At 37.1% G+C, this 19,606-nt stretch overlaps 3 protein-coding genes across 3 annotated transcripts; all 3 read right to left on the bottom strand.

Moving 5' to 3' along the window:
* Window positions 1-280: 280 nt before the first annotated feature.
* LOC132177486 (Transmembrane amino acid transporter family protein) lies at window positions 281-2,726 on the bottom strand. The gene is made up of 7 exons (XM_059589830.2): window positions 2,488-2,726; window positions 1,850-2,233; window positions 1,356-1,749; window positions 1,155-1,260; window positions 982-1,073; window positions 739-807; window positions 281-634 (listed from the first exon to the last, which is right to left on the bottom strand). Exons 1-7 carry the CDS (start codon window positions 2,658-2,660, stop codon window positions 536-538), a joined length of 1,317 nt encoding a protein of 438 aa, XP_059445813.2. The 5' UTR covers window positions 2,661-2,726; the 3' UTR covers window positions 281-535.
* Window positions 2,727-4,943: 2,217 nt separating this feature from the next.
* On the bottom strand, window positions 4,944-8,315 carry LOC132177485 (uncharacterized). The gene is made up of 2 exons (XM_059589829.2): window positions 7,140-8,315; window positions 4,944-6,380 (listed from the first exon to the last, which is right to left on the bottom strand). The coding sequence occupies exons 1-2, from the start codon at window positions 7,845-7,847 to the stop codon at window positions 5,079-5,081; spliced, it is 2,010 nt and encodes a 669-aa protein (XP_059445812.2). The 5' UTR covers window positions 7,848-8,315; the 3' UTR covers window positions 4,944-5,078.
* A 3,789-nt stretch (window positions 8,316-12,104) lies between these two features.
* Window positions 12,105-15,126, bottom strand: LOC132178553 (pentatricopeptide repeat-containing protein At3g04130, mitochondrial). The gene is made up of 2 exons (XM_059590996.2): window positions 13,055-15,126; window positions 12,105-12,511 (listed from the first exon to the last, which is right to left on the bottom strand). Exon 1 carries the CDS (start codon window positions 14,548-14,550, stop codon window positions 13,081-13,083), a length of 1,470 nt encoding a protein of 489 aa, XP_059446979.2. The 5' UTR covers window positions 14,551-15,126; the 3' UTR covers window positions 12,105-12,511; window positions 13,055-13,080.
* Window positions 15,127-19,606: the final 4,480 nt, after the last annotated feature.

The raw sequence follows: 19,606 nt of genomic DNA, 5'->3' as shown, positions 1-19,606 counted from the left end.
TAAGATGATTTAGTAAGGAGGAATAAATACCGCTTAATGTTCATGGTTGGACCGGTGTACACTTATAGTGGGCCGGTCTAACCTATTACCAATATATGTACCTCTCAATTTGGAGGAAATTTGTGTCCCTGGAATTTTTAACCAATAAACACCAACAGCTGCGTCTCTTATTGCTTAACTAACATAAGGATTATAAAAGTAACAACATTCATTCTATTATTGTTGCTAAATCATTATTTATCATAAACACTTGAGTTTATGAAGGATGCGACGGCTCTTATAGTCTTATGTAGTTCAGCACATGATGACAACAATGCTGAGATGTGTGTAGAATAATAAACATTCTGAACAGATAAAAAAGGAGCAGAAACAGAGAATCCTAAGATGAGACTGCTAATTCTACTGTCATGTCCCCTAAGAGAGCGCGTATCTACAGGCAGGCTCTGGCAAATGCAGATAACTTCCACCACATTAAGCTTGGATACTCATTGGGGGTAAAAGTCTTCGTCATTAACGTCTGGCTCTGAACAGTAGTTCATGAGAAGAACTGGTAGTTCTTGGCTGAAAGGATGATCGTCCTTAGCCCGCCAATGGGTGATAGAACCATCAACATAAAACCAAGCACAATGCAGATCTGACATGTACCAGTAAGACAAAATCAGCTTAAGAATTTGAAAAAAAGAAAAAGAAATTTCTATCTCGTCCGGCAGGTTAAAGTTAAAGCAGTTTTTAACATACCCAATTTGCGATCCAAGATAAGCTGAACCTTTTGGGTTTATAGATGATGAGCCACATGATGCAGGGGAGCTGCAAAGAGTAAAAAACAAAAACAAAAAAAATTAGCAGTCTATTGGATGATCTGTATGAACAATAAGCAGCCCATTTATGGAGGTTGTCGTTTTTTTTTTTTTTTTTTTTAATTTTTTTTAGGGAGGTTGTAGTTTGTGATGGTTGAGAAAGGGAAAAAGTCATTTTTCTTACAAAATATGTTGTTGGGGCAAAAGCAAATCCGCCAAAAAAGCCAAGGAGGCCACCGAAGAAGGGGACTGCTATAGCGACTATCATTGTAAACCCTGCAGTGCAGAAAAATTAGATGATTATCATGCAAATAAGGCAGAGCGAATTCATCATAGGGTTGGGAGGGGGTTACTTACCGACATATAAAGTGCGAGTAACAAAGCGGAGGATGAAAGAAGGACTGAAGTCCAATCTCTTCACCAGCAAAGTTTCCAGCATGTCAAACACTGGCATCGCATAAATCTGTGGTTTGCAACGATTGATATATCAATTAGTTGGGAAAGAAAAAAGTTGGCTTATAAGTTATAACCAAACAGGAACTACGTACTGAAACGCACCTGGTAGCTGCCAATGACATGGACAACAACAAACATGTTAGCCGCTGCAATGAGCCAACCGGGTTTCTCTAGTGAGAGGAGGATGTTGTCTTCGACCTCATTTCCAAACACCCAGTATCCGAGGAGAGCAACTGGGAAGTAACATATGGCAACAACGATGTATGCAACTACCACTCCTTTCCACATGGCCCCCTTGGAAGGTTTATCTGGAGTAGAAGGGATTGTTGCTTGGATCTCCAAGACCACATTGTGACCAGCATAAGCAAATGCTACATCACCCAATGCGCTGAAGAAGTCGAAGGTAACTCCAGCTGTGTTTTTAGCTGGGTAACCATAGTCCACATCCGGTCGAACCCCCTTTGCAGCAGAAGCTGCCCAAGCAATGGTTGAGTAACTGCACACAACAATAAGCACCCAAAAGAGGTTAACAATATACATCAATCTTAACAGTTCTTTGTAGAAAAAATTCAGAAGATGTTAAAACAGCCATTTACCTCAAGGACATGACTGCCGCGGCTAGTGACACAACAGCAATAGAGTTGAAGTTGGGGAGATGAGAGAGAACAAAGTGCAGGGAACCAAAAATCATAATGAAGTAAGATGTCTTAATGTCCTTGCAATCTGGGCAAACTGTGTCATGGAATTTCTTCAGTGATTTCCCTCCCGTCACCATATACACAATGTCCACACCAACTTCAACAACTACCTGTTGGGGCACAACAATCCAAAGCCCGAGTTTCTCACCAAAGGCATACTGACCAAGCTCATGGTACCTATCAAACCGCTTCCCCGCCACCATTTCATGCATCTCAACCATTTGCCATAGAGTGTAGAAGGTGATGACCCATGACAAAATAAGGACGGTGATTCCAGGACCCCTATTATTCCAAAAATAAAATCATTTCATTTGGTTACATCATATATTATATTAACAACTGCGGATCACTCATGTTGAATTAATGAAAAAGACAAAAGGAAAAACCCCAACATACCAACTTCTAATTTTCTATTGAAAAATCGCTTACATAATTAATTTTAACCTCTGAACATTGGAAAAACATCGATTTCGCTCAAAACCCCGAAACCAAACATCAGAACACCAATGAGGAAATGAAACAAACATGAAACATACCATCCAAGATGTGCCATGGCATAAGGCAGGCTGAGCACACCCGCTCCAACCATGGCGGTGACATTGTGGAAAGCCGAGTACCACCATTTGGCGTTCCTAGAGGAAGTGATGGGAAGCCAATCATCGATGTCCTTCCGCTTCGCTTCTTCGTTCTGTATCAGGTTTTCGGTCATCTTTTGCTTCTCAACAAACGCAACTCTGCCAACGCTTGATGCACCCAACAATCTTCTCGCTCAGGGCCACAGTACAATATAATCACGCGCATTGAAACGGCCATATATATAGGAATCAAGGGAATCCAAAAGGCCATGATTAGCGAAATTGATTTGCTAAGAATGTAATGTGACAGTTAGTGGAGTCAGCAAAACTTTCTGTTTATAACAGAATTACGAATCTAGGACAGCCATAGTTAGACTCCTAGGATGTTGAGCTGTGTGGGTGTGTAAAATGACTAGAAAGTCCCAGAATTTTGCATTGAAGGATGCTGATATCTCACAGTCTGAAAGAATGTGATTGGTAATTTTGTAGTTGAGAAAACTGAATCTACGAGATATCTGGTGGGATAGGGATCATCAGGCATGGTATCTCACGGATTCATAGGAATTTGCCAACAAAATTACGACTGGCCCTAATTATCGTTGTTATTTTATTTTATTTTTGTCTATTAATTTGTTTTTAGGTGAATATTACTTTATGGAATGTATTCTTAGCTGGACTATCCATAAAAATAATTAACCCAAGTTCATCCAAAAACAAAAAATAGTTTCCAAGAAGTAGCTCAATTAGCTGGAGACCACGCCTTATAAAGCGAAGGTCTCTAGCTTGAATCCCCATCTTCCTTTTGCGTAGGCATGTTAAAAAAATAAAAAAAATAAATAAACTTTTGTTCAAATCAACTATTGTAGGATAGCATTTCTCTAAAAAGGAAAATAAATGTCTCCGGCCAGTGTCAAAGATAAGGGACGGTTTTTCTATAAATTGGATTCCAGAAAATTCATTCAATTTAACATATTAAATTGACACATATTCTTAGAGTACGTAAATTTCATATACATTTTTGAATATGCTCTAAATATAGACGTCAATTTAATAGACTAAGAAAAAAGTCATTTAATCCAATTTAAAGAAAAACTTTGGTTTTATTTGTTAATGTGTTTGGGAGTATTTTTTGTTTTTGGTTAAAAAGCTTTTTGATGTAAAATAAAGGCGAAAACGGTTTTTGTATTTTTAGGAGTGTTTGTATTTGGGTTGTTTTTGAAAAATCAAATTTAGTCCTTACGTTTTAATGTAATTTCAAATTAATCATTGAATTACAATTAGATCATTATTTTTTTTTCTCTAATTTTAAATAAGTCATTCCATTAACAAATGTCTAATTAATTAACAGTATGTCATGTCAGACCAATCAATTAATATCATGTGGCTCTTGTTTGACACATCACGTAACCATTGTAAGTGACACATGGCATAGTTACTTTAAAATTACAAATATACTATAAATAAAAATTATAAATTATAAAAACAAAATTTTTATCGACAGAGCCTTTATCTTTTATCAATTGTTAGGACTTAGGACTTGCACATGATTGTTACAGCCAGAAAAATAAAAATGCATTATGATCAGTGATGGTGGTGATCTGTAGAAGATTGTCGTGAAGCTCAATCTGGGGTTCCTTTGGGATAAAAAGTTGTACTAAAGATGGCACATTGTCTGGAGCCTTTTATAGACCCAAAAGCCTGATTATTTATAGCCACGAAAAACTACTGTGGTGAATTTGATGATGAACAAATGAAGTTAATCACATCTAAGGTGTGTTTTGGGGTTTTTTTTTTTTTTTTGGTTTGAAAAAACATGTTATAATATGATGTAAAGATGAAAATAGTTTTGAGCGTTTTATGTTTTGGGTTATTTGTTAATATTTTTGTTTTAAAGACAAAAAAAACTTGCCAATCGCGCAACATTTAGTAGCATGTGCATTGTTTTGCGACAGATTTTACAATAACATATTTTCATCCCTCCCATTCAAATATCAAGATGCTCCCACCAAGTATGTATAACTTGGACGAGATTCCTAAACTTTATGGTGGGGAAATTTAGATTTGAATGTTGATCAAGTAAGTCAGAATTCCTTGAAGTTGCTTCCCAGCACATTTTCATATTTCATCTACAGAAGTTCTTAGCTAACTCATACATATAGAGCAGTGGGAAGAATTATACAGTAACCAAACTAGAGGGCTGCTTCAATTGTTCATAGACAGTTCTATTGTCAACAATCTCAGCTGCTGGTTTACTTCTCCTATAATCAGTTAGAAACTTACTTCTAACAGGCTCACAGATACAACAAAGAAGGTTTACAAATATTCTGTTAATGGTCTGCAATATCTGACCCATCTAGCTACTTCATAATAATATTGAGATCATTGCCAAACTTGCATACATACTCTACACACCGACATTAACAAGCATGGAATGGAATTCAAATGAAAAAAAATCTCAACAAGAGAGGTATAGATTCATGAAAAGAATGTTTTAGAAGCTCACCAAAATTACTCTCTATTTATAAAAATTACTACTCTTTTATACAATCGAATTAAGCTACTAAAGAGCTCAATCGCTTGAAACTCTGATTTGGCTGTGCATAGGTAACTGAATCATTCGCAGAAAGGCCATGTGCACCAAAACTGAGATACCGGTTCATCAACTTCTTATTGAAGGAATTCTGTTTGTGGTTCATTTGTGGTGGTTTACCATTAAATGACGGTGTTAAGTTAGAGGTTCCAGCAATGTCAACACCCTTTTGTTTATCCATTGAATTAGATGAAGACACTGATGATCCTGACATACTTGAAGGCGACCGTGCCGGAGCAGCTAAATGTGGCATTGCCTTGATAACACCTTGCATGAGTCCCACAGTAAATTTCTTCTTGGTGGATGGGCTTGGAAGATCACTCCTAAGAGAAAATGTCCTTTTGTTGTTTGGAAAGGATGACAAATTCGAGTATTTCTGCCGAAGTGGGATTAGACTGTGCTCCAAGTTTCTACACATGCTGAATGATTCTAGCGAAGTATCATCTCTTAACACTGTTGAAGAGGCTTTCTTCTCTTTCTTACGGGGCCACTGGAGTAGAGACTTGAGGCGCCTTGCAGCATCACTCACGGAACCTGCTTTCTTGTTGTCAAAGGAGTTGGTTGAGTCACACCGACTTAGTTCACCTGAGCATGCACTCAAATCCATGCTTGCCTGATCATAACTGGCATCAGATGCATTCTCAATGCCCGTGTACAAGAATATCTCTGCATCAGGGATTCTGAAAGAAGTTCCAGGACTGTTCCCAATCCCCTGCATTTTTAGATGGGAAACAAGGGCGCTTCTTGCCTCATAATCCTGACAATTGGAGATCCCCCCGGCTGAAATCAACTGCTTGATTAGAATTTCAGAAGATGCTGATCGTGGCCATTGCTTGAGAATATCCAGAGGGGTCATCCCATCAGCATCACGGATATTCAATCCGATTGATGGGACAGTCATGAGGAGTTCCACGAGATTACATTGGATGTTCTCAATTACTGCCATGTGAAGAGCAGTTCTTCCGTCATTGTTCCTGACATTGATGATGTCCTGCATGTTCACAATATTACCACATACCAACTCCGTCATGAGCTCAATCAGCCTGTCCAGTCTCCGAAAACCAGGGGTCCGGAAACCAGCCACGGCCATATGAAGAAAAGTATCTCCATAGTTGTTCGTTAGAGATGCTAACGAGGGAGATGCAAGAATCAGGACCTCTACCACAGCTAAGTAACCCCTGTAAGCAGCCACATGTAGTGCTGTATTCCCTTGATTATCTGTGAAGGTGATAATATCAAAGGATGCTACTACATATTTTACTACCTGCACAAATTTAATAGTCAGTATAGCAATGAAGTAACAGGTTTCATGAGGTCTGACAGAGTGTGAAAAATGAAGTGGACATATTAAAGTGCTGTTTTGCCCATCCACAAAGAAAATGTTGTCACAGCTTAAAGATTTGACTAAAACAAACAGAACTTTTCAAGAAAATGTTGTCAGCTAAGGATTTGATTTCTAGCTGCTTGTCAGCTGCATATATATAGAAAACTGTCTCAGTTCTTTGCCCACAAGTAATGTATCCCTCTTATCAGAATTCTCTCTGAGTTTGGGTTATATGCACCATTATGCAAATCGTGTATTTTTCAGATAAGCAATGTGTATTTTATTCAGCTTCAGGTGCCAATAGGCAATCACAACATGAAGATCGAGCAGCAACACCTTAAAGCCAAATTTCTGGGACTGGATTTGATTGCCGTATGAGTAAAAGAAAAAACGAACTCACTAATAATTTTGGAAAATATCTCCCTTTAAGGTTTTCTTTAAGAAAACCTTTCTCAGTCACGTGTATTCCCAACACAGCATAACCTCAAATCCATGAACAACATAATTTTTATTATGTCCTGAGCAACAATAGATACACACATGAACAAGAAAACAATCCGCTCCTTCTACAAGTTATGTTCTAAGCACCAAAAACAATCCATGGCCCTTTCAAAATCATACTAACTAGTATTAAAGCAACTGGAATGCACGAATTAATAGTTGAAGCATCTGCCAAGTATAAAAGATAGGAAGCCTCACCTCAACCTGCCCTCTGCCAGAGGCTGTATGCAAGATTGTAGATCCCTGAGCATCCTTATACACTAAAGCATCAGAACAATCAGCAAGAAGCAACCTTAATATCTCCAAATTCCCTCCTCTAGCCGCAGCATGAACGGCCCGGTTCATCATTTCCCACTTGAATTCTGGACTAACATTAACCAATTGCTCCTCCAGTTCACCTCCATTGCTATGGCAAGACCCAGGCGACAGAGCCAAATCAAGCAACAGCCTGAAAACCTCAGAATTCTTGCTCCTGGCTGCCGCGTAAAATACATCAGTGACACCATACTCTCCTTCTCCAAACACAAGATGAGGGTCTCTCTCTAGCAATTCCTTAACAAAACCCACATCCCCAGCTGAGGCAGCAGTGTACAGAAGCCACCCGCCATAGCCAGCTCTAATGAGAGAGTTATGACCCGTCTTTGTTTCACACTCGAGGAGGAGTTTTCTAGCCACCTGAGAGCGACATCTGGCAACGTCGTCGAACTGAGCTTCGTCGTCCCAGACTGTTTCAAGGCGGCGGATTCGACGGAGGGAGGTGAGCTTGATGAGGAGATTGGTGTCAAGGTGGAGAAGCTCCCTGACCAGATCATAGAGGCCATTGGCAGCCGCCCAATCAATGGGCGAAGCATACCACCATTGGTCTCCGGTGCTCTCCCACCTAAGAGGGAAGTACGAAGGCGGCATTTTAGGCCGGAACCGAATATAAAAACCACCTTCACCGGAATTTAGTCTTTTCAGGCCAAAACTGCCGCTCAGAACTTATAAAGTGGAGGCGAAAAGGTAAAGAAACCGATTCTTTCACAAGGGGAAGTTTCGAAAAAGCGAAGATGATGAGGAATAAGAATCAAACTAACAAGTAGAATACTCAGGCAACTGAAAGACACAAAGAGTGGGAGGCTGAAGAAGGCGCGCAATTATCTAATTAATTAAACAGGCGGATAACTGACCCAATGATAATGATTCAGAAAAAAGTAAGGAAACCCAGTAGATGTTATGCCAAGAAGAAGGGATATACGAGAATTGGGAGGGAAAAAGAGGAGGCAAAGAGAGCCATTATTGCCCAAAAGCTAAGCAGGCAATGAGAGAGAAAGAAAGAAAGAAAAAAAAAAAAAAGACTTTAAGAGCGTATGAGAACAGAGAGAAATAGAGATTAAAGTATCTCCACTGCACAAGATAACAAAAGGAAAATGACCACTTTATCTTAGATTTATGGTGGAGAAAAAGTTAGGCTGAAAGCATAGAAAGATTGAGATTCTTTGGTCCGTGAGAGCGCAGGATAAAGTTTGAGAGAGAGAGAGAGAGATACGTAGTGTTGGTGAGTGGTGGCGGACCCAACAAGGTTGGCTCAGTTTCTAGGAAATCTAGGGATATCGTTGTTTACAATGGATGTATACGGCTCAGTTTGGAAGGGAATTAGCGGGGGTTCGGTTTTTTCGTTAGTGGACACACAGAGAGGGAGAGAGAAAAGACCCGCGACAGATTGGGAACATGTTGATGTTTCTGAGCTTGTGGCTTTTTCTTTTTTGTCCCTCGACAAATGATATTTTTTACACCATAATCACATTAGGTTGATGTGAACCCATGTTAAAAAAAAATAAAAAATAAAATAAAATTAAGGGCTACTACTTTATTCCACATCAGCATGTAGTGTGATTGTGGTGTGGTTTTGATGTTAAGTATAGCATTGCTCTTACTCTTTTGGTTCATCTTAGTTGCCTTTGTCTCTAATCCGCTTAATATAAAATTACAATTTCATCATAAATTTAAAAACAAAAATAAAATAATTTTTTTTAACAAAATAACAAGGGCGGCTGATCATCACAACCTACATCATAGTGATAAATAGAAATCATTTGTATTTGTAATGTAAAATTATAATAAGATTTTTTGTGAATGTAAATCATAGACCAAACCTCCTAAAATTACTTGTGTTTATCTTATTTTATTTTATTTTTATTTATATATTATTTTCTTCGTACATAAGCATCACCAACTACCTTTTATTAGTATTAACCTTATAGTTTAATGGTATTCCTCTCGCTTGAGAGGGCAAAAGCTGCCGGTTGTTGGGTCCGTAGGTAGTTCTTGATGATGCATTTCCAACATTATACAGACTAGAGTCGTAAGTTTGCCACAAAGGACGGTGGGTCGGTGGCTATTTTAGGGTTGACCTAACTATTTGGGTGAATAAATGTAAAATAAGCTATTATTTAGGAAAGTCTTCAAGATGGACACCCTCCTCTCCTTCTCTTCTTTTTTTTATTATTTTTTTATTTTTATTTTTATTTTTTATAATAATGGTATTCATATATTCTACTGTACATCTCCCATCTAACTTTCCTTCCTCCCTTCTCATCTTAAAAAAAAAAAAAAAAAAAAAAAACTAGATATATGCCAACAACAAAGTATAGGTGGAGCCAACTCACTCGTGCTCTCTTTGATGGATGGGACTTGTCTTAATCAGTTTGTCTTTAGTTTTCTATTCTACAATTGATTTTTTTTGGCCTATTATATCTTTTATATTATTTCTTAAATTCACCTTCTTTTACTTATACTAGCTCAGCCCCCAAAACGCCGTCCTCTGCCACTCTGACCGCTGCTGGCCACCACTGCCCAAATCTGGCAGTTTCCGGCTTGAGTTTGAGAGAAGTAATGTTAAAACGTCATTTTTAGTATAAAATATTATAACAGAGTAGTCTTTTTACAAAAGAACTCAACTTCTTTAATCCATCTAAAAACATTTTTTTTCCAAAAAAAATAAAATAAAATTCTTTTGTTAAAATATGCATCATTTTAAAATCTTAATCTGTTGTGAGGATAGGAAATAACGATCAATTTAAAAATCCTTGTAGTTTTATCTTTGTTAATTGATAGTCTATTAACAATCTCTATTGCTCTCGTGTTAAAAAAAAAAAAAAAAAAAAAAAAAATCCTATTGCTACCGGCCTCAGCCACTCACACACACAATGCAGGCTTCATTATTTATCATCAATTTTTATTATTTTTATTATTTTTGAATTTATCATCAATTATTAGTCTATCTAACAATGCCATGTTGTACTTTCTGTTGGCAGTTCAGGTTGTATAAAAAAAAAAACGTGTACATTGAAGAAAAACTAAGTTCCACCTCATCCATGACGATCTACTTTTTCAAGTCTCTAGGAAAGCAACAGTTTTACTTTTTACTGGAAAACTCGAACCATGCTTGCTAGTAATTTTTCTAATAACCATTTTTATTAAGATAATCTAAGCTTATAGACTAGGCATTCTACATGGATAAAATTTTCGGCAAATGCGAGAGAGTTTTTAGGGAGTTTATTTGTTCAAGCAGATCTCAAACAATTCACCCACCTGATCCGACAAATAAACTCCATAAAAATTTTCTCACATTTACTATTTAAATTGCTAATAATTCAAAGAATAAATTGATGAAAATCAAATCCATAAGAAATATAGACTTAAGATAGAGTCAGGCCAGCTAGAAGAGAGAGGTAAGACAATAATCACATATATGAGGCATTGGTTTGGCCCCATGTTTGACAAAACTTTGACTGTGAAATCACAAGGCATAGTTAGACGTAGATTTGGTAAAATAATCATAACAGTGGCCCGTCATGCACATGGCCAACATCAGATATGGCCCATCTTATGATTTCTTGGATCGGGAGTCTCAACCTATCCCTTACTTTCATCCTTTATTGGCTTGAATGGACAAACATCACGTGCAACAAAGAGGCAAACAACAGACAAAATTAAAGATGCAATGAGATCTAACTTCGTAAACAGTATATGATTTGGAATAGCATAATTCTAATGAAGTGGCAGATCTTAAATTGGTAAAATGTCCACAGCCCAAAGCACGGCACTTTTTTTTTTTATTTCTTTCTGGATCATAAGTTTGGTATTGGCAAATTCAGTGTTAAAACATTTTTGGGTATCAATTGGACTCTTGGCTATTGGTGGTGTTCCAACCACATTTTGTAATGATGTTCCCATTCAAGGGAACAAAAGATTTCTCACTGTAAAAGACTGACAATTATGGCATTTTTATGGGAAATTCTCAATTTTTGTTTGTAGATCTTACTGACTATATTTGGCTGTAATTCTTTAGGGACTCCTTTATATACTACCTGCATACTCAGGATTCTTCTTTTATTACTAAGATTTTCATGTTACTCACAAAAAACAAATAATAATAATTATTATTATTATGTTCTTTCTCATAAGAATATGGAATGCAGGTCCCTACTAAAATGATAATTGTGTAACTTTTTCTAAAGCAACTTTTTAAATATCAGAAAGTAGCAAATAACAATAAATTAGCTCCCTAATTTAATGGTTGTAGTGTCTAAATCGAATTCAGGCTTAATAATAACTAAACAATAGATGTTATGGATAGACATACCAGTCCTCTAATGGAGGTGTAATGTCTCCCTGACTGCACCATAGAAATCATTCCTGCCACTTTTCAAATGAAACCATACACGCAAGAGTATTCCATTGAGAGACAGCACCATCTCTGTGGCTTTAACCCTTTCATTCTCAATCAGAGAATCAGAAACCACTCTGCACAAAAGCTTCTTACCTTCCTTTTTGCTACTTGAAAACCTTTAGAGAATTTATCATGCATGTTATTTCCTGGAGAGCATAACACCACTACGCAGGAAAAAGTTAAAAACCATAACCAACAGAGATGGGTTGGGGGGCAGGAATACCATTTTCTAAAGACAAGCGAGATGATAGGAACTCAAGGAAGTTAAATGTGCAAAATTGCATGAATAAAGTTTGGAAGACATCAATAGGTTCCGCAACAGCAGCTCAGAAACAACCAATGGTACCATACAGAAACCAACACCCCCCCCCCCCCCCCCCCCCCAAAAAAAAAAAAAAAAAAAAACAAATAGAAACTGAAACCATTTTCTGCACCCATAACATTCAGAATGGATGAACTTATATCAGGATAAACAAATAGGAGAATGTTCCTTACAGTCTTATGATGATCATTTGTGATTCCAATTGAGATGGTTTGCTGAATCCTCAATTAGTTATACGCAGATGCATTTAAAATTCTCCACGAGGAAAAAAAACTTTGCTTTTTCTTCCCAGTCCATCAAATGCAAGTTGTTTATCAAGTAGGTGACATGGGAAAGCATGAACTTAATATGTCCCACAATTGACAGTCTTCGTGTGCATCCTACTGAGTATTAATACCTTTCGTACATGAATATTCCCAATCCTTCCAAAGCTCTTATTTGGAATACTGCCACTGATGGCAGATGTCCTGTGGCCTTGCCTGCTTTGTTGATATGCCTTTGATGATACTACACTAAAATGCCAATTCTCTTTGCCTGCAACATAAGAAGAAATGCTTAGATTTGCATGAATGATATAAATACAGCATTTTTATAACACACAAATTTAAAACTCATAACAAGTTAGCAACGATGTATTTTTAGTCTTTCAGACTGCATGATTTGACCAATTCTGACACACGAGTGTAAAGCCAAGCAATTACAGGGGTGGCAAGCACTTTTTGATGTGAAGCAGGTACATTTCATTATTTCTGTCTTGTATTCTGGGAATATTAACATCTACAACAACAAGATCGTTTTAAAGAGAATTTTCCCTGCTTCACTTTGGAATCATGTCGTCTACGGCAAATTCAAGGCTTACATTATTAAGTGTTGTTTACTATCTCCAGACCTTAAAGATCAATACCAGATGACCAAGAATGATTTTTAGATTTCAAATTAATTTAAACTTCGAAGCTCTGCTTCAACCTTGCACATCGGATATTAGCAAATTAAGAGTACAGCTAGCGGTGTGTTGTAAGACAAGGAAGTAGATATGTTATGTTCTCTCAGAAAGAGCATTAAGAATAGCTTGTTCACCTTGACATGCTTGTTACTCAAACAACTTATAACTTTTTCATCAAACCTTCAATCCTTTCAGCAGCATCATACATACTCTTCTGTTTGACTTCATCCAATAGCAAACGGCATGTCTGATATCTAGGAGAGATTCCTTGACCAATCATCTCCTCAAAGAGTGAGTAAGCCCGCTCACATTTATTTGCTCGGCAAAGCCCATGAATAAGAAGTGCATAGGTTGATATATCAAGACAAAGGTGATGCTTATTGACCATGTCATCCAATAATTTACTCAAAAAACTGTCCGTATTCCCAGTTTTAAAGCACACCTTGAGCAACGGGTAGTATGTCTGAACATCAGGCTTACAAAGGCCTGATTTTTCTATGTACCTGAGGACATTCAAGGCTTTTTGTTCCTGACCATGATGGCAAAACATAGCAATCATTGAATTACAGGTTGACGTATTTGGGCTAACCCCAGTGTTGGGCATCTCCACCTCAAAAACACGAACAGCCTCCTCTACCCGGCCAGCTCTCCCGAGAGTATGGATCAATGCATTGTAGAAGAGCGTATCAGGTTTACACCCAACCGATCTCATTCTGTCGACAATATGCAACGCTTCCTCGAACTCCTCCGACTTTGTCAGTGAACACATAATAGTGGTGAAAGTAACAATATTCGGTGGGCACCCCTGAGCTTGCATTTCATCAAGCAGCTCATAGGCCTTAGAAAATTTAGATTGCCGGCAATAAAACTGAATGATTGTTGAGTAGCTAATGACACAAGGGAGACACCCGTTTCCCCTCATCTCCTGTATAGTCCAATGCGCCTCATCAACCCGATTCATTTTGCACCAACCATGAATGAAAATGTTAAACGTGTGAGCATTCGGTAAAATATGTGGCTTGAGCTCCAAGAACACCTCGCGCGCCTGCTCAACCTTGTTCTCTTTGCAAAGGGTGTCGAGCAACAAGTTCATAGACTCCGTATTCTTCTCCAACCCCAAAGTTCCCAACTCATCAAACGTCGTCACAGCCTCTTCCCACTGCCCAGCACCAGCAAACCTCCTCATCACCTTCGCTACAGTGCTAAGCCCGACAAGCTGACACTGACCCATTTCTTCCAGAACAGCTTTCATCTTACCCATTTGCTTCATTTTCCCCAATATGTCCACCAACATATCATATGCTTCTTGTGTGTGTCTATAACCCGACCGCGACTCTGCCCATCTGAACACACCCAAAGCAGACTTCCAATCATCCTTAAACCTATGAAGCAACTTATCAACAAGGCCAGAGGACAACTCTATGCAATTACATGCTTGATCATTCAAGAGCGACCGAACAACTTCATCTTCGCTGATTCCAACAGGAATTTTAGCGATGACAATGTCTAGATCGGACAATGTTTTCGACTCCAACGGAGCAGAAAGACATGAATAAAGAGCGCGAGACGATATCGTTGGACCGACAAGGTTATGAATGTGTTTAGCGAATTTCTCAATATGGAAGATCATGGAGATGTTCCGTCCAAATGAATTCTTGACGGTGAAATTTTATCAGAAATACTTTGAAATTCCACAAACCTGAATATGGTGTTGGTCGTAGTTTAAATCATTTAAATATAAATATTGTAGAGGCCGGCGAGGGCCAGGTATTGGCCATTTCGGGCATCCGGCCATCAACATGTGGGTTTTGAAATTCTAACCCGTTACTCGGCTACAGTGAATTTTATCTGCCGGGTATCAGGTTTGCGGGGTGGGCGAGAACAGGGCCAGTAATGCGGGTTTGGCGGGGGTGGATTCGGGAGAGAGAGAGAGAGAGCGTGAGTCAAAGAGAGAACGAAACAGAGAGAGCGTGAGTCGAAGAGAGAGCGAAAGAGAGGGAAACAAAGAGAACATGAGTGAAACAGAGGAAAACAGAGTGAAACAGATGGATAGGTAGAGAGAGAGAGCGAAAGAGAGAGAATGAAAGAGATTCAGAAAGAGATTAACCTGGATGCTGGATGATTGGAGCTCTGTGGACGCTAAGCACGGTTGCGTGAAAAACTGAGAGCTTGAGTTTGAGAGGAGATGAGACCGTGAGTCTGAGAAGATGCGATTTGGGTTGCAGTAAATTCAAGCGGGTATTCAGATTTTTTTTAAACAAACTGCGACCCGCCCCGTCCCGTACGGGTATTCAAAAATTAAACACGGGACCCACGTTTTTATTAGGGCAAATGAGCGGGTCGGGTGGGTTGGGTATATGCCCACCCCTTTAGTATACATGCAAGTGGCAACACAACCCATGTACATCACAAAATAGAACTTTGGACTAATATGTTTGAGAAATGTTATGGGTATTAATTCTTTTACTAACTACTAACATGAAGAGTCTATAAGGAGTAGTTTAATCGGTTGTGAATCATACCCCATGAAGCGGAGGTCACTAGTTTGAATATTCCATCTCCCTTCTTTGTGTGGACATGTCAAATAAAAAAAAAAAACTACTAACATGATGAGGAGCTTATTTATTGATATTCGTAGCATTTTTTATTTATTTATTGTTTTGAACATCTCGAATTAATAACTTTCACATTATGTTAATACTCATATATTAGTAAAAGAGTTACTACCTCTAACATTTCTCAATTTGTTTATTAGGGGGCTAGAAAATGCCATTTGAGCCAAAGGCAGTTGGCAAAGGTAGTTTAGAAAAAGATATTGTCATGCATTTGCTTTAAATTTTTAATGACTTCTAAACATTGTGCAATCCCATATATATATATATATATATATATATATATATATATATTTTTTTTTTCTTTTCTTTTTTTTTTCTTTTGAGAAATTTGCCGTCCCGCGGATGGTTGCACGAGACTAATATGGATTTTGGATATAAAAAAATGATAAAAATAAAATTAAACCATATAGAGTTAAACGTAAGTAAGGAGAATATGAATTATTTTTGAACGAGGATGATATGAATTATTAATTGTGATTACTCGTTAATTTTGTCTTTCACTCGTATATACACACATGATTTTTCGCCAAAGGGATTTCTTCCCCTTGATGAAAATTTCCTGGTGACTTTATTATTGTAATTGGTGATTTTTCATTGATAAAAGGAAGGGCAAATTTTTATTTATTTTGCAGATTTTTTGAAGAATTCAGTGTTCACCTCGCGTAAGAAAAATAATGTGTGTTTATTATAACACACGAGCCAAAGAAATAATAAAATGCTAATTAAGGAACAATCATGGAACACGGACACAAGTTGAATTTTATCTATCTTTCATTGAAGATTCTTTCTCAAGTTCTTCCTTACAAAAAAATCTCCCTCACTAGGGCTGAATTAGCCCTCTTTTATATGTACATACAAAAAATGGTCAAAGAGCTGCTAAAGTCATATTCTCCTATAGTCCACCGTTACGCTCCCTTGTCCACCGTCCATCATGATTGAGATCTGGGCCATCCCTTATCAACAAGATATTGACACGTGGGCCATTGGGATTGACCTAGTATGGTCTTCACAGGGGTGAGCCCATCGGTCGTACTATGCAGGGCAGTTTCGTACTATGCAGGGCAGTTTCCATACTCTCTGTGATAGAGGTAGTTTTGATTTGACATTATACTGCTACGAATACACAAGTGCTTTCCCTTATTGGACATTTGCTTTCACTTGAGTTAGGGATTGGGTGAGCGAGGCATGGCACACCGTATGGCTCTTTCGTACTGCTAGTTGGATGTAGCGAAATGGTTTGTCTTGCGTGGCTGACTTGGTTTAGTCCACTCATGGTTCGGTAACGATGAACCTTCTCTGGTTCGCATGAAACATCTCCATGTTCAATGAGGTTAGTTTGAGTCTCCATCAATGCTTGTTATCTGCAATCTAATGAAGGGCCTCAATACAGTGGCGGAGCCAGACGTTTTAAAATGAGTTTTAAAATGAAATTTGGTTAATTATAATAGGTCATAAAATGGCTGAGTTAATTTTTTTTTTTTTTTTTTTTAAAAAAAAAAAAGAAAAAAAGAAAAAAAGAAAAACGGTTGAGTTCATAAGGACCGAACTTAAATTTTCAAACTCAACATAATATATATTAGTCACTATATATATTTATATAAGTTTTGACTTCAAAAAGAAAACAAAAAAAAAAAAAAAAGTTTTGAGAGTTGGGGGTGGCCATGGCCTCTACGTGCTCTCCCCCTGTATTCATCCATAATCTTAGGTCTCAAAATTTATCAAGCTGGCCTTGGAGATGCATGATACATGAAGTCATGCCCACGTTGATGTTGGTTAGCATTCTAATCACGTAGATGATTGCAATTAGAAATTAATCAAAGCTAACATGACACATGTGTAACTGTGTTCATTCTAACCTTGTTATATTTTGATCTAATTATGACTAAAAGAATTACTTAAACTTAGGCTCTGTTTGTTTCGATGCTTTCCGTCAGAAAATATTTTCAACATAAAAATTTATTGAAAAATAATTTCCTGAAAAATATTTGATAGTATTTGACGTGTACGGAAAATTACAATAAATACTTTCCGACGTTGGGTCCCTGTGGGGTCCCAATAGGATCTTGGACAGGTCAAGGGCTAGTCTCTGTGGGGTCATGGGTTGGTCCGGTTGGATCCCAAACGGGTCCTGGTAAAGGTTCGAAAGAATCAAAGGAAGCATGAAACTGAAAGTACTTGAGAAATGACAATAATGTGATCCAATATTGCTGGCGAGTCAAACTATTATTCCAGATCTAAACTTTTTATAAACCAAATTATTTAAATAAGGCATGGAACTTGACGCCAAGCTTATTTAAAAGTTTGCACCCACTTCACAAAATAGATTAAACGAGAAACAAACGTAAAACAAAGAGAGTTGTAGTCGGTTTAGTTTTACGGTTTTAAGATGTGTAACTTAAAAAAGAAAAATATTAGTTTCAAAATCTGCAATTTGAAAATGTAATTTTAAATTGCAATTAATTCTTTGATAAAATCGTAAATTGACATTAAAAATGTGGTTTATTTAAAAACACACCTCCTTGCATACAATTTGAAATAAGTATAATTCTTAAATTAGGACACTATTAGCAAGACAAATCCATATCAGTAATTGTTTTAAAAAAAAAAACCAAGAAGAAGGAGAAGAAGAATCAATATTAGTAATATCATAGAGGTACTATCTAACCACAACCTCTGCACATGCTAGTAACTAAGTAAATCTTAGCACTGTATCCAACTAAGCTTTATTTTTACCCTGAATTAATAAATCTTTATAATAGTTGGCATTATATTAACTTCAACCAAACTCTAGGCCTTCAAAGCAGAACTGGATCATTTTAAGTGAATTGAAGAATATTTAATTACTTATATTTAATGGGTAGTTTTGTTCTTTTATTTTTTTAGGGAACAAAAATATCACTAAAATATAACTTATTGAATATTTTCTAATTTATTTAAATTGGAGATGATCATAATTTATCTAAAGCTTGGGTAAATTTAATAATAGATTAAAAAAAGAAAAGAAAAAAAAGTGCAACACTTCTGATCATAATTTTAAATGCTATTCACCTACTTGCCAAAAAAAAAAGAAAAGCTTTTCACCAAATTGCAAGGGGTGGTTGGAAGTGGTTTTAATGTTACAGCGATGAATTAATTATTGTAGGAAATTTGGTTGGAGGTGCTTTTAATGTAGGAACTAGGCAGCGTTGGGTTAAACTCATCATTCAATTCTAGTGTTAAGTTTGAAACTTTGACACGGAAAGCAGTTAAGACACAATAACTATATATACAGCTTCACATTCTTTATTATTCTTTTTGAAAATATAAATTCTGTGTAAATAATTTTACATATTTAATAATAAATTTGGTCACCTCTTCAATGACAATGATGTCTAAAATAAGAATATAGACAAAATAAAAATTTATGGACCACCGTAGATTTTGTTCTTATCTTATCATTTATTATCCTAACCATTTGTTTTTTTTTTTCAAGACTTCTTGTAAGTTGTATGTATCCTCCCTGCAAATCCAATAGATTAGAAAAAATATAAACCAATTTTTTTTTTTTTTTGGTTGGCCGGATTGATAAAGAGAGAAAAAAAAAAAAAAAAAAAGACTGCTATGCAATCTAATAGGCAATCTAATAGGCAATCCACGCTTTTACTCTGTGGATTGCCTAGTGGATTACTGGATTTCCACTAAGGGGGGCTTATTAGTGGATTGCCTAGTGGCAATTCACGCCTTTGTCGGGCGGGTAGTTCCAAATTCAGGATGGGCCCCCCACCTCTCGGTGTGGGTTAAAACGTGCAGCAGCTCGATAATTTCTTTAGCTGCAATAGGTGGTACTGGGGGACCACGTGGCAGCCTTGACAAGTCAACTTTAACTTGTAAATTATACGGCATCTACGTACCAAAAAACAAGAAGAGAATCTCCAAAGTGATTATGCATTGTTGTTTTAAACAAGAAGACGTATTACAACGGAACAGAAAAGGAACAATATATACATACGATCTCATAAATACAATAGACCGTGGTGGGTGAAAGCAACAATACTTTAAAAAAAAAAAACAAGTAGTACTTTCATATTTACT

This window comes from Corylus avellana, chromosome 4, assembly GCF_965113065.1.
Source record: "Corylus avellana chromosome 4, dhCorAvel1.hap1.2, whole genome shotgun sequence".
NCBI classification, from domain to species: domain Eukaryota; kingdom Viridiplantae; phylum Streptophyta; class Magnoliopsida; order Fagales; family Betulaceae; genus Corylus; species Corylus avellana.
The sequence above is the reverse complement of the archived record's forward strand: the minus strand, read 5'-3'. Positions and strand labels throughout refer to the sequence as shown.

What these genes read in the sequence shown, in the direction of transcription:
- LOC132177486 (XM_059589830.2), bottom strand. Translation starts at nt 2,660, where the DNA reads ATGACCGAAAACCTGATACAGAACGAAGAAGCGAAGCGGAAGGACATC. An exon ending in TTGCCCCAACAACATATTTT is followed by an intron (nt 808 to 981) that starts GTAAGAAAAATG and finishes TACTCTTTGCAG; the next exon opens with CTCCCCTGCATCATGTGGCT. An exon ending in TATCTTGGATCGCAAATTGG is followed by an intron (nt 635 to 738) that starts GTATGTTAAAAA and finishes GGTACATGTCAG; the next exon opens with ATCTGCATTGTGCTTGGTTT.
- LOC132177485 (XM_059589829.2), bottom strand. Translation starts at nt 7,847, where the DNA reads ATGCCGCCTTCGTACTTCCCTCTTAGGTGGGAGAGCACCGGAGACCAA. An exon ending in CTGGCAGAGGGCAGGTTGAG is followed by an intron (nt 6,381 to 7,139) that starts GTGAGGCTTCCT and finishes AAATTTGTGCAG; the next exon opens with GTAGTAAAATATGTAGTAGC.
- LOC132178553 (XM_059590996.2), bottom strand. Translation starts at nt 14,550, where the DNA reads ATGATCTTCCATATTGAGAAATTCGCTAAACACATTCATAACCTTGTC.